Raw genomic sequence first — 14245 nt, forward strand, 5'->3', positions numbered from 1 at the left:
GACTTTCTCCTGGAAGTCTACGAAAGACACTCGTCTGTCCAGGACAAGCTATATCTAATTATCTTTATTTATTATTAAATGTTTTATTAAATGTTATTTATTATTAAATGTTTTTATTTATTTTTTGAGAGACAGAGCATGAGCAGGGGGTGGGAGGCACGCAGAGAGAGAAGGAGACACAGAATCCGAAGCAGGCTCCAGGCCCTGAGCTGTCAGCACAGAGCCTCACGTGGGGCTCAAACCCGAAGACTGTGAGACCATGACCTGAGCAGAAGCTAGATGCCTGACCGAGTGAGCCACCCAGGTGCCCTGACTACGTCTCATTCTTGACCTCTTCAGAAAGGCTACTGTGAGCCATGGAGATTTTTCTGACAATGTTGTGTGCTACCCTTTTAAGATAAACCTTTCATATTAAGCTGTCATTAGCCACTATGTCATAGTTGGCAGGACACTGCTACTTGCTCTCAAAGACTCGTCTGTGCGCGGGGGACACGTCCCACACCCCTCGTTCTGTCTGCTGCAGGTGTCGCACTCGTCAGTTCAGAAGTCGTGAGACTCAGCACAGCCCCCTCCGTACTCTGGAGGTGCCCTGTCGTCAGAGGCCTCTTCTTCCATGATACGTCACAGACACGACACGGGGAGGAGACTGATGGAAGCACGGGCTGAATCCCGGATCTGTCGCCGTCCCACTGACCCACCCCTCTGACCTCGGTTTTCCATCATCAAACACCTAATATGTAACAGCAGCACCTATGGCATCCGCTGCTGTGAGGATTAAGCAAGATGCTATGTTTCAAATGCTGGGAACCATGCCTCGTACGGTTGGCTGTTACTATTGAACATTGGCTGTTACTATTACCCTTCAAGCTACGGAGACACACATATATATATGTACCAATACGGGAAATTAGATCTGAAGCTAATTGGCAGGGTTATTAAAGACAAACAACCGATGTTTTAAAATCTGAATTAGACAGTCTGTATTCTAACACACACACGCACACACGGACACACACACACAATCTGTACCAATTAAATACAATAAAGTTGAAAGGGGATATAAATTACAGTTCTTTTTCTTTTTAAACAGACAATAGTAGAATACTACAGTCGGCTCACTATACACAAAAGTCATCAACAGCAGCTTTTCATTAAAGTCTCCAAAATCTTACTCATTGACTGATGCTAAGAACTGAAAAGAAAAACTTAGAGAATGTACACATTCTCTCTCTCCCACAACACATTTATTGCTGTACATCCACACCGATTTTACAGGCATCTACAGAACGAGCGCAAAAAGTACTTCTGTAAAAATTTCCACATGCGTAATCCTTCGACGTCTCCGTTACCAGGAGAACCCTGCCAATGAAGAAGTGGACAGCAGGATCACCTGCATTCTATCATCTGCTGCGAGCACGGTGAAGCGGGCACCTGTGAACTTAATAGCTCATCCCATGCCTTCAGTGTTTCCCAGAATTTAAGTAAAATTAACAACAGCAAAACCACACGACGAAAGCTACCGATCCAAAACGAAAAACCACAAAAAGACAAAAATCAACATCCCCTCCCCTCCCCAAACCCAACTCCGGGCATGTCCTTGTGTTCTCTTAACGGTAATACTGCTCTCTGAATTCCCCCTGCTGGCCAGGCCGAACCACAACCCTGGGGTAAGGAAGGCTGGAGTCGGAGCCCCAGGCATTGTCAACAGTTACCCTACAAACGTCGCACCAGCAGGCGGTGGCCGGGTGGAAGACTAAGGAATATAGCTGTGAGATTTTTCAGTGTGCTTTATGAAACAGGACACAGAACAGCTACATGTGGCCTGGTAGCCAAGAGGAGTGTGGCACCAAACTCACAGTCAGACATATATGTACACACAAAACGAGGGGACAGCAAAAACGTTCAGTCTTATGTAAGTTCTTTGGTTGTAAAGAACGGCATTCTGTAACCTTTTCTGCAAAGAGGGATTCGCAACCTCATTCTTAGGCAATCAGGTCTTTTTCATCTGCTCATGTATAAGAGATTACCTAAGTGGTTTTGTAACCAAATCCAGTACCTTATGATTTTCTAGAAACCACTCATATCTGCATTTTCGTGTGCAGTCTTGTCTGTCTCCAAACAGACATACTATAGATATACATTTCATATACATCATATATATTATTTATAAAAAAAAAAAAGAGCATGGACTCCAGATTCTACAGTAAGAACTGATTAAAATTGTACAAGAATAAAGTTCGCTTGAATCTGTGGAGGTTTCTACACAGTGGGTGTGTGTAGTAATAAGTGCAAACAAAAATACTGCCACTTAATTCAATCCAGGATTTTCGGTTCTCTGGCTTTCCGGAAAAAGCAGAGGCTGCCGATTCCCCCGAGTGACAAAGTGCCAGCTTCTCCCAGCTCGGGAGGAGAAGGCAGGTGGCCCACGAAGCGCTTGGCTTCTCCACGCTGGTCTGGGGTCCCCGGCTGGGCCGCAGCATGTTTTACAGATGGGGCTGGTGCTTTCACGAGGCAGACCGCAACGAAGATGCCGTGGCCTGCGGGGAGGCGCTGGCTGCTTTCACCGAGTGCTCGCGCTGCCCTGGAATGCAGACCCTGGTGAGTTCGAGCTCCTGATCCCCGCCCCCCTCCCCCCAATGCCAACACACACACACACACACACACACACCCCACGTACACACAGGGCCCATTCACAGCCAGACATCACCCACTCAGGGGGCTCTCCCTGAAGGGACCCACAGGATCCGCTTTATTATGGAATCCTGTTCTAGGATTCACACTAGACAAAGGAGAAACCTTGCCCCGAAGTGAAGCTTCTGGCAAAAGTGATGACAGAAAGAAGACCCAGAGTTAAAGTAAAAAAGTGTTGTCACAACTTACTAAAACCAAAGAGTATTACAAAAACACTAAAGCAATAAAAAACAAAAACAAAAACAAAAACAAGGGGCGCCTGGGTGGCGCAGTCGGTTAAGCGTCCGACTTCAGCCAGGTCACGATCTCGCGGTCCGTGAGTTCGAGCCCCGCGTCAGGCTCTGGGCTGATGGCTCGGAGCCTGGAGCCTGTTTCCGATTCTGTGTCTCCCTCTCTCTCTGCCCCTCCCCCGTTCATGCTCTGTCTCTCTCTGTCCCAAAAATAAATAAAAACGTTGAAAAAAATTAAAAACAAAAACAAAAACAAAAACACAGGGGCACCTGGGTGGCTCAGTCAGTTAAGCGTCTGACTTCAGCCTAGGTCATGATCTTGCTGTTCCTGAGTTCGAGCCCCGCATCGGGCTCTGTGCTGACCGCTCAGAGCCTGGAGCCTGTTTCGGATTCTGTATCTCCCTCTCTCTCTCTGCCCCTTCCCCACTCACACTCTGTCTCTCAAAAATAAACATTAAAAAAATTAAAACAAATCACCATAATCCCATGTTACTCTGATACAACAAATGTTTTTGTAAATGCCACTTCTATGTTTTTATTAAAAAAACTTTTTTAGGGGCGCCTGGGTGGCGCAGTCGGTTAAGCGTCCGACTTCAACCAGGTCACGATCTCGCGGTCCGTGAGTTCGAGCCCCGCATCAGGCTCTGGGCTGATGGCTCAGAGCCTGGAGCCTGTTTCCGATTCTGTGTCTCCCTCTCTCTCTGCCCCTCCCCCGTTCATGCTCTGCCTCTCTCTGTCCCAAAAATAAATAAACGTTGAAAAAAAAAAATTAAAAAAAAAAACAAAAACTTTTTTAAATGTTTATTTTTGACAGAGAGAGAGAAAGAGAGAGAAACAGAGTGTGAGTGGGGGAGGGGCAGAGAGAGAGGGAGACACAGAATCCGAAGCAGGCTCCAGGCTCGGAGCTGTCAGCACAGAGCCCAATGCAGGGCTCGAACTCAACGAACCGTGAGATCACGACTTGAACCAAAGTCGGACGCCCAACTGACTGAGCCACCCAGGCGCCCCTGTAAATTCCACTTTTAAAAGGCAGGATCTTTGGCAGGAACACACTATTGTGGAGCCTCTGAAAACAAAAATCAGGTCCTGTTCCCGTTTGTTGGTTCTATGTAATCCAATCAGTGGAACAAGGGGGAGGGATTGTTGTCTCCTCCTCTTCTGTAAGCCCGTGGCCGCCCCCTATTATCACTGCAGCAGAGGGGTCTCTGAAGACAGACCCCCCCGCTCTGCACTGCACTGAAGCAGTGGGTCAGCGGAGGAGAGCAGCGGCTCCCGGGAACCTGAATTTTGAAGAGGCACCCTCAATACCTCTCGGGAAGTCTGCTGCACACTTAGGTTTGAGAAGCATTAGAATTAGCCCTTGGACTTCACGGAGGAAGGACCGAAAGGCTGATCCAGGCCAGCAATGCAGATTCTGCCTGAAGACCAGAGCAAAGGAAGCCAAAGGCTCTTAAACAAACGGGTCGTTGTTTCATGGGCAAAGAACAGTAACAAGCAACTTTATTCTTAGTCTTATGTTGGGGGAAGAAAGTCTTTTGTTTTTATTGCAAGAAATCACCGTCTGGGTTTTGCAGTTTATTTAGGAGTATGCTGTGTAAGTGACTACACACGGAAATGTTAAGGGCTAGTATGAAAAGGGGGTAAAGCTTGTGGGGGGGAAAGCCACCAAACCAGAATAACTTCCTCAGCAAAGCCAAGACCAATGGCATCATATCTTTCTAGATTATTTTTCTAGTTCTGTCTGCTCTTTGTTTTGCTAAGTTCTGGCCCTCCCATATCCCTCACTCAGCTGCAGTGGGGATGTGGGACCAAAACAGTGACCCTGGATGGAAAGAAATGGTGGCTCTCAGGAGCCCAGCCCCCAGAAGTGGATAATCTCTTATTTATTTTATTATTATCTTATTATCTTATAATTTGCTATTTTCCTTACGAGTGTTAGCAAACATCCACTCTGTTCCATTAGTTTAGGAATTAAACTAAAAAATTAAACTATTAAACTATAAAATTAAACATTATAACCAACCTGGTCACTTCCAAAGCCCAAACTTCAACTCCTCTGGGAATTCACCTATACTTCCCCCAAACATGCTTTTACCTATGGGCACTAAATGACGTTTTTTTTTTAATCAATTCTACTATGCATGCCTCCCTTCCTCCACGCCCTTTTTAACACCTCTGAAATTGGGATGTGTCTTACACATTTACTAATGTAATGTGGTTTCACTGGAAGTATTTTTTGCAGTGATACATAAAATAATGGTTTATCTAGTAATTACAGAAATCACAGATTTCACGAAATACAGCCAATGCTACCTGAATGCCTTGGGATAGCCAGTAATTAGACATCTCAGGGAACGGAATATGAGACTGAATGATCTTTAGTCATGTGAATGCTTAATTCGTCACCAACCCACATGCCTGTTAGAAAGGCCACTGGTCCAGGGCACCTGGGTGGCTCAGTTGGTTAAGCATCCAACTTCAGGTCAGGTCATGATCTCGTGAGATCATGGGTCATGGGTTCAAGCTCCAAGAAGGGCTCTGTGCTGACATTGCGGAGCCTGGAGCCTGCTTCAGATTTTCTATATCTCTCTCTCTCTCCCTCTCCCTGCCCCTTCCCCACTCATGCTCTGTGTCTCTCTCTCTCTCAGAAATAAATAAAAAATAGATTAATTTACCTAAAGAAGTTATAAAAAAAAGCCACTGGTCCCATATATTCCATCGTCCATCAGACACTGCACAGAGCCAGCTGGGCAGCAGTGAGTTTGCGCTCCAGCGGGCCCATCTTCCCCGTCAGAAGCATCTGAGTGAACCTCTCCTACTAAGTCCTGTGGTGAAGCACCTCTGGGGGTCGGTGCACAATCAGGCAGGCTCCCCAACAGTACAGAACACAGAGGACTGCCTCTGGAATTTATTACCTGTTCATTCTCTGCTGAGGAATGCAGCTGGGCAAGGCCCTGCGGCCCATCTGAGATACTCTTCCTGTCCATTTTATTGGGTAGGTTTCTTCTACTTGAAAGCTCTCCAGAAGAATCCGTCAATCCGTCAAAATCTTTCCCATCGGACACACCCATAAACTCTGTGAAAGAATGGTCCTCAAGGATATCTGTGGTGTGCTCTATGGTCACTTCCCTGGGGCAAAATTCTCTGACTGGTTGGCCATTTCGGCTGGAGCAGGCATCCTGCCCTGAACAGGAGCCAGTCCTACAGAGGGATTTGGAGTTTTTCTCAGGGATGCTTTGGGGTGATGGGCTCCCTTTGGCTAAGGCACTGTTTTCCTTGAGTGGCACCATAATTATCTTCTCTTTAAGCAAGCCTCTTTCTAGTTCTGTCAACTCTTTGTTTGAGGACGGCCTGAAATCATGCCCAAGGGACGGTCCGTAATGCTCACTGGAGTCTGTATCCTTTGTCTGAATGGCTAGCTGGTCCGAGCTGTCACTGGAAGGGACCGCCATGTCGGACAGAGTGGCGTTGGAGGCACTGTGGGAAAAGTAGCCGCTGGTAATACTGCTGGTGGTAGGGCTACGGGACACTTCTTTCTCCAGGACCCTTGAGTTCACCAAATCTACTTTCGAAGAAAACCACTCCCTTGTCTCCAAGCTGGCATTGTAAACACTGAAGTCTGCAAACTCCACGGGCACGTAAGGCTGTGAACTTATCAGCTTCCTGTTAAGAGCTTCCAGATCATTTTCCTCCTCCTCAGAGTCCTATAGTAATGAAGCAAAAGTCACTCATTAGCTCCTTATGGCGACTTTATTGTCGAGTTTTAAATACATTCCTATTAAAGGCATTCACATGTGTAGTGTTCCTGAGTTTGGTTAAATCTTGTCACCTACGGTGGACCCAAGTACAATACTCTCAGAGATCCGTGAACATAAACCCACCTAATATGTAGGAGATTTATTTATTCTGCGCTCACTCCCTGCTAATTAGAAATGTTTCCTTCCCTGGTTTAAGTGCAGTGGACTCTTAATTCATTTTAATTGATGATTAGTTTTCAGTTGTGATGATTTCCCTTTGCTAATTAAATGAGGAGAGGGACAGCCAGGGGCAGAGAAGACGTGCCGCTTCGTTTGTTCTTACAATCCTTGCTTTGGGAAGCCAAGCGCAGGTAAGCAAGGTAATTTGTATAAGGTTTCTGAGCTATTTTATGGGGAGGGAGGGCAGTAAAATAAAGATCCCAACAGTGAAAGGGCCAACGAACATGATTTCAACACACATTCCTGGTGTTACACTAAATGCTATAAGGTTGTAAAATACTAACAGTCGGTCTAACGATGAATGCTTTTTAGGGTTTTGGAGAAGCGTGGATAGAGGATTTGGCCAGAGATGAGGAAGGGACTGAGATTTAAATGAAAATCTCCTTTGTCAAGTAGCTTTAGAATTCTGTTTGTGAAGACTGGTATATATGCAGAAGTGGGTATTCTCCATTTCCCAGTCTGTCTCTTTTGTATTTGATGGAAACCAACATAAAACATGTAGATGTAAATGATAAGGAGCACATGGCTGGCTCAGTCAGTAGAGCATGCAGTTCTTGATCTTGGGGTCATGAGTTCAAGCCCCACATTGGATGTAGAGCTTTTAAAAAGAAAAAAAATGATAACACAATCTAGTCATTTCTAATTAACCTCATAAACAAATATTCCTCTTCTCTGAAAACATGCCTTTCATTCTACGAGTATTCATCAAGCATCCACTGTATGCCAGTCATTGTCCCAAGAACTGGGAATACCAACATTGAACAAAACCAGGCATGGTTCCGGCCCTCATGGAGTTAGGATTTGGGGTCCTTGCTCTTAGAACTATCCTGGACCCTGTTTTGGTGGATGGAAATTTCATTCAGTGTAAAAGCAAGGAGACTGTAAAAACCTGGAACCAAAACGTTAACCTTACTCATTAAAGTATCATTTCAAAAGGTTGAGGAGAGAGAGGGGATAGGGAAGGGGAAGAAGAACATGCTTGAAGGATATGGGAGATGGCAGTTCACAAATTAACATAAATTTCATCGACTGAATTTTACAATAATAATTTCTTTTGTGTAAGATGCTAAATGGCTAAATCAATACCTTAATAGTCTTGAGTGCTTCTTAGTTGTTTTTTTTTTTCTTTTTACTTGAGATTATTACATTTTATTGACACAAAGGATACTTAGGCCACATCACCAAAAAAAATTATGGCAACATCAGTAGTGCCTTTTAAGTTAAATGACAATTTGGAAGTGTATAAAAACATATGGTAGGTTTCCTTGACATACATGATTAAGAATATATCTTTTTATCAAAATTCAAAATGCCATCTGGCAGAAGTAACAATTATTTTATTGGCCTTATACATTAAATTAATTCACTGTATTTCAAAGAGGAAATATTTTCCTATTTTTCCTTTTTCTTGTGCTAGATCTATATTTATTTATATATTTATTATATATATAATATATATAAAATACTCAAAAGCTGTATAACTCAAAAATTATAATTAGGTATAACAATTAAAATTGATTTTAAATTTTGAACAGAAAACAATGTGTTTCTTAAATTCTTTCCAAACATTTCTTTAAAATTCAAATGGCAACAGCTCTTTTAACAAAACTCTCAGGTTCAGAAGATACCAAATGAGCAGGGAAGTTTCTCTCTGAGTGCTCCTTAGATTTTAAAATAACTTGAATATAAATTATACAAAAGCATCAGCTGTCTTAATTCCATGGCTATTAATCAAAGGTGAGGGGTACCTGAGTGGCTCAGTTGGTTGAGCGTCCAACTTTGGCTCAGGTCATGATCTCGAAGTTGGTGAGTTTGAGCCCAGAATCAGGCTCTGCACTGACAGCACAGAGCCTACTCAGGATTCATTCTCTCCCTCGCTCTCTGCCCCTCCCCCACTTGCACTTTCTCTCTCAAAAATAAATAAACTAAAAAAACAAAAAAACCCAAAAAACAAAGGTGAATGAGTATCAAATATCAGTGGTAAAAATTCCAGAAAATTAGCAAAACAAAATTTTTGGCAACACTAATCTCGCCACCTTATTTTTAGCTACATTCTAAATCAAGTAGCATTATTAAAAAAGGGGGAGGGGGGAATGTTTGGAAAGGAGCAAAGACTAGACAGAATTCAATCAGTGGCTTTTGCCCGTATTTTATTGATTCTCTACTTGACATGTTTATTTGTTTTTTTAATTTTTTTAAGTTTATTTATTTTGAGAGAGCGAGAGCATGAGAGAGAGCGAGAGAGTGCGCGTGATCAGGGAAGGGACAGAGAGAGAGGGAGAGAGAAAATCTCAAGCAGGCTCTTCAGTGTCAACACAGAGCCTCATGTGGGGCTCCATCTCATGAACCACGAGATCATGACCTGACCCAAGATCAAGAGTTGGTTGTTTTTCTTTTTTTTTAATTTATTTTTTTAATGTTTAGTTTTGAGAGACAGCGTGTGCGCACACGCAAGCCTGAACAGGGGAGGGCAGAGAAGAGAGGGAGACACAGAATCTGAAGCAGGTTCCAGGCTCTGAGCTGTCAGCACAGAGACTGACATGGGGCTAGAATCCACGAACCATGGGATCATGCATGATCTGAGCCAAAGTCAGATGCTTAATCAACTGAGCCACCCAGGCTCCCCAAAAGTCAGATGCTTAACTGACTGAGCCATCCAGATGTCCCTCTACTTGACATGTTTAGACTCAAAATTGAATTTCTAGTGTTTGTATCCTTAGATTTCTTTCTTTCTTTTTTTGTAAGTAAGCTCTACACCCAATGTGGGGCTCAAACTCACGACCCCAAAATCAAGAGTTGCATTCTTTACTGACTGAGCCACCCAAGTGCCTCCCCCCCTTTATATTTCCTTTTGACTGAAGCTGGCAAAGAAATATAATTCCCCAAGCCCCGGAATGTCTGATGCAATTAATTACTGAAAAGTTAGTTGTCGAAAAGAAAACCAAATCTTAATATGAGAATTAGTAACTTGGAGCCCTTTTTTATGCCTGAAGTTATGTCTTCTCAAGACCGAGGAAAGGCGTGTCACCCTAAAACACAACTTTGCTGAATGAAATATTCAATCATAGTTTACTGTGTAGAAACAGGTACACATTTATCAAACTCACAAAGATAAAAAGTTATTCCTAAAGGACTAGAAGGAGCTTAATAAAACTGAAGAGTCTACAAAACCACCAAGAGATTAAGTTCAAATAGGGATCAGTCCATAGTGTTGCACCTGGGATGGGACTGGGGAAGGGGAATGACCCAAAGAGAGAGGCTAGAGGAGTTGGGGCAAGTTATTTCAAAAATGAAAAAGAAAACTCAGTAGAGATTAAACATTTCCCAACATGTAAACCAGACTGAAGGCTTATTGAGTTATTGCCTTCAAGGAGAAAAAACGGGACTTAAAATTGGCTTAAACTGTGCCATAAGGGAATTTGGTTAGACAGACTTTCTACTCCAGAAATATTTATCATTGTATCTTCAAGGAGACTAAGCTAAGCACCTTCCTACTATGTCTTAAGGACAAAAAGGTTTAAAACCCTGCCCAAAAGTGAAGCATGGAGTCAAGTCCTCAAGTCTCTCTATAGCTACAGTCTTCATGATTTGATTTTTGCAATTCAGTTCATGCAGCTGATATTTACCTATAGACAACATACCTTGACTTTAAGAAGGTATCATAACCCACATTAAAGCAGTGACTCTTGGCAAGGAGTTTCACTTGATCAAAGTCACTTTTACTTCCACATGGAATGGGGTCTGTGTTGTCCACACAGGGAGATGGTCTCTTTTCAGAAGGACTGTATCAGCCTAGGGCCCCAGTACTTCTGTCCATGGTACTAAAAGGCGAGCAGCCTTTTTTAGAAACAGCTGCAGTAGGGCAACTAAAACTGCACTATTTGGGGGAGCATCTGGAGTCCTTGGGGTCAGCCCAATTGTGCTGAGGGATGATGGAGCCTTTGTTCTTATGCTCTCATTAACTGCGAGACTTTGGGCATGAGCCTCATCTGTAAAACGGAGAAATAAACTATATGCTGTCTATGCAAGACCCAAGGGAGGGAGAAGTGATTTCCTTTCTAATCTTCTCTCTGCTTAATGACTTAAAAAGATAGACTCCAAAGGCATGTTGTTGCCTTTATGTTATTTAAACAAGACATGAAGTACATTTGTGTATCTTCCCAAATTGATCAGACAACACACTGTGCTTTAAGAATCAAGCCTCAGTAAGCTGAGTAGCTCAGTCTGTTAAGCATCCGCCTCTTGATTTTGGCTCACGTCATGATCTCACAGTTTGTGGGTTTGAGCCCCACATCAGGCTCCGTACTGGTGGTGCAGAGCCTGCTTGGAATTCTCTCTCTCCCTGCCCCTCTCCTGCTTGCGTGCATGCACTCTCTCTCAAAATAAATAAACTTAAAAAAAATTTTTTTAAATAAAAGAATCAAGGCTAGCTATATGTAACTATATTCTGTTTGAAACTATCAGAAATTATTTCAAACTCCATTGATGAGACCAAACCACTGATTCACCCTCGGATTTTTCAAGAGTGTAAAAGGAAAGAGAGTGAATGGGAAACAAAAGGATAAAGCAGTGTATGTCCATTTGTAAGAGGAGAAATAAAATGAAAGCTTCCCACAGAGAATTAGAACTTCAGATCAAGCAATACCCTTAAAATCTACCAGAACATCCTGGAAAAGCCAGGACTATCTGAAATAAATCAAGCAGTTCAATAGTTTCAGAGATGAGGAGACAGAGACAGATTTCTTTCTCTTTTTTTTTTTTTTTAATTAAAAAAACTTTTTAGGGGCGCCTGGGTGGCTCAGTCGGTTGGGCGGCTGACTTCGGCTCAGGTCATGATCTCACAGTCTGTAAGTTCGAGCCCTGCGTCGGGCTCTGTGCTGACAGCTCAGAGCCTGGAGCCTGTTTCGGATTCTGTGTCTCCCTCTCTCTGACCCTCCCCCGTTCATGCTCTGTCTCTCTCTGTCTCAAAAATAAACGTTAAAAAAAATAAAAAAAAAACGTTTTAAAACAAGTTTTATTTATTTAAATAGTTTCTACATCCAATGTGGGGCTCAAAGTCATGACCCCAAGATTAGGAGTCGTATGCTCTTCTGACTAAGCAGCCAAGATCCCCTCTTTCTCTTAAAAAAATATTTTATATATATATATAGGAGACAGAGGTGGGAAGGAGAGATATCGAGTTGGGGAGGAGCACAGACGGAGAGAGAGAGAATCCCAAGCAGGCTCTGCACTGTCAGCATGGAGCCCGATGCAGGGCTCGAACTCATGAACTGTGAAATCGTGACCTGAGCCAAAGTTGGACGCTCAACTGATTGTGCCACCCAGGAACCCCTCTTTCTCCTTTTTTAAAGATTTTGTCATTATTGTTTGGTGCCAGATTTCTAAGGAGAGTAGAGGTCATTCTCTCAAGTTTCCAGCAATAAAAATGGTACCCTCAAACCCTACTCAGTAGACTTCAAGGTGCATGCAACCACACAGAGGCTAAGTGCTGCTTGAGAGTTGCTGGGTTAAGAGAAGCCAGTTCCATCCTACCCTCTGCTAGCTAAAAGTCCTGAAATGGGTTTTATGTAAAAATAATACAAGGAAAGTAAAGAAAATAATGAAGAGGCAAACTCTATCAACAGTGAAACCATCTGCTGGGTAGTCCCAGAAGGGTCATCCAGCAGTCTCCTGATGGTGTGTTCTACCAGAATGGATTGGTACAAGAAGTTTAAATTTACTACCCATGCATCATGGTGGTAGGTTCCACATCATCCAACAGATCCAACCAGCCAGAGAGCCAGAGAGTTTGCAGGGGTCATGAGCTAGCTACTTGGCCTTTTCAGCCCATGCTGCAGCCTTATTAATTAAGCAGGGAGGTCAAGTAAGTGAATGAGCAACATATTAGGATTTAGAGATGTAGGGGCAGGTGTTGATGTTCACCCTCTTTTCCAGCAGGAACTATGGTGGAGACTTGGGACTGAGGGGCAGGGAGAACACAGAAGCAATGGTGGGGAGAGGGACAGAGGGGAGGGGGAAATGGTGCCTTTTCTTCTGTCCTCCACAGACAGGAGGAATGAGAAGGTCATTTCCTAAGGCCTGTGAGCTCTCCAAGCATGCAGGTGCATGGCCAACTGCATTCCGGGTTAAGTTCCTGTTAGGTTCACACAGTGAGCAGCAGGAGCCCATTTCAGAACCTTTAGAGGACCTCACACCCCGGAGTCTCTGGACCAGGTCTGACATGTGCAGCTGGGAAAGGAAACCTCCCACGGGCTGCCCACGGATCAGACTGTCCTCAGATGGAAACACCAACCAGCTCTGTCTTGTTCCAAGCTGCTTTACTTTTTCAAAGCCCAGGAAGCCACAGGAGAGTGAAAGCTCAGACACAAGAAAACTGTTTCCAGGTCTGGGAATACAGTTTGTTTTTTATTTTATTTTTTTTAAGTTTATTTATTTTGAGAGAGCATGAGCAGGGGAGGAGCAGAGAGAGGGAGAGAGAGAATCCCAAGCAGGCTCCACACCATCAGTGCAGAGCCTGATGCGGGGCTTGAACCCACAAACCGTGATATCATGACCTGAGCTGAAACCAAGTGTCAGACGCTTAACCGAATGAGCCGCCCAGGCACCCTACAGTTTGATTTTTAAATTGAGGTATCACATATAATCCCCCGTGCCTGGTATAACAGCGTCTTAAAAAAGATTTGCAAATGTGTAATTAGAAAACCAAGAGCTAGGGAAGGGCATTTTACAGGCAGAGTTTCAACCTACCTGTGGCTGAAATACAGATAAGCCATCCCAAGAGCCAGCCTGACACTGAGGGGGTTGGGACCTATTTTGCCGCCTGAGGTGCTGAGGCGGTAACGGGGGCAGTGAGGGTTTGCAGCACGGCTTCAAGCTGCAGAATCAGCTTAGCGGGAGCATCAGGCGACACGAAAGGAGCTTTCAAACATCCCCACAGCTAAGTGCATGATTACTCACTGCAAGTAAGTGCAACTCCTCTAGGTAGATTAACTTCAGAATCTGGGCAGTATGCAGAGACACATTAGAAAGATCCAGAATCAGTTAAAGCGATCTCTTTGTTACCCTTTTCAAAGACTAGAATCAGTAAGAGTGCCTTTTCCCCTTTTTCTAAGCAAGTTGATACTAAATAAATAAATAAATAAATAAATAAAATAGAATGAACACTTAGAAGAATCAAAGGTCATGGCCACATTCATGCAACATTTCATTACCAGTGATCACATTGTTTTCTTAAAAAAAAAAAAAAAAAAAAGAGAGAGAAAGACCCAATACATTATCTTAATTTCTTCTTAAAGGATTTGGATGATTGTCTGTGAAAGGGCCTTAAAACCCACCACCAGGCAATAC

At 43.5% G+C, this 14245-nt stretch overlaps 1 protein-coding gene across 3 annotated transcripts in view; it reads right to left on the minus strand.

The window, feature by feature from the left end:
• Positions 1-955: 955 nt before the first annotated feature.
• KIF13A (kinesin family member 13A) overlaps positions 956-14245 on the minus strand; it is a 209641-nt gene continuing 196351 nt past the window's right edge. For all 3 annotated transcript variants that reach the window (XM_047101542.1, XM_047101541.1, XM_047101544.1), the window contains 2 exons: positions 5837-6625; positions 956-2581 (listed from right to left, as the gene is read on the minus strand). In XM_047101542.1, coding sequence (XP_046957498.1) covers positions 2561-2581; positions 5837-6625 — 810 coding nt within the window. In that variant the 3' untranslated portion in view covers positions 956-2560. The remainder of the gene's footprint in view (positions 2582-5836; positions 6626-14245) is intronic.

The sequence above is a fragment of the Lynx rufus genome, unplaced genomic scaffold (genome assembly GCF_022079265.1).
Source record: "Lynx rufus isolate CCGP_SWC_20201006 ecotype Redwood Valley unplaced genomic scaffold, mLynRuf1.p SCAF_6, whole genome shotgun sequence".
NCBI lineage: Eukaryota > Metazoa > Chordata > Mammalia > Carnivora > Felidae > Lynx > Lynx rufus.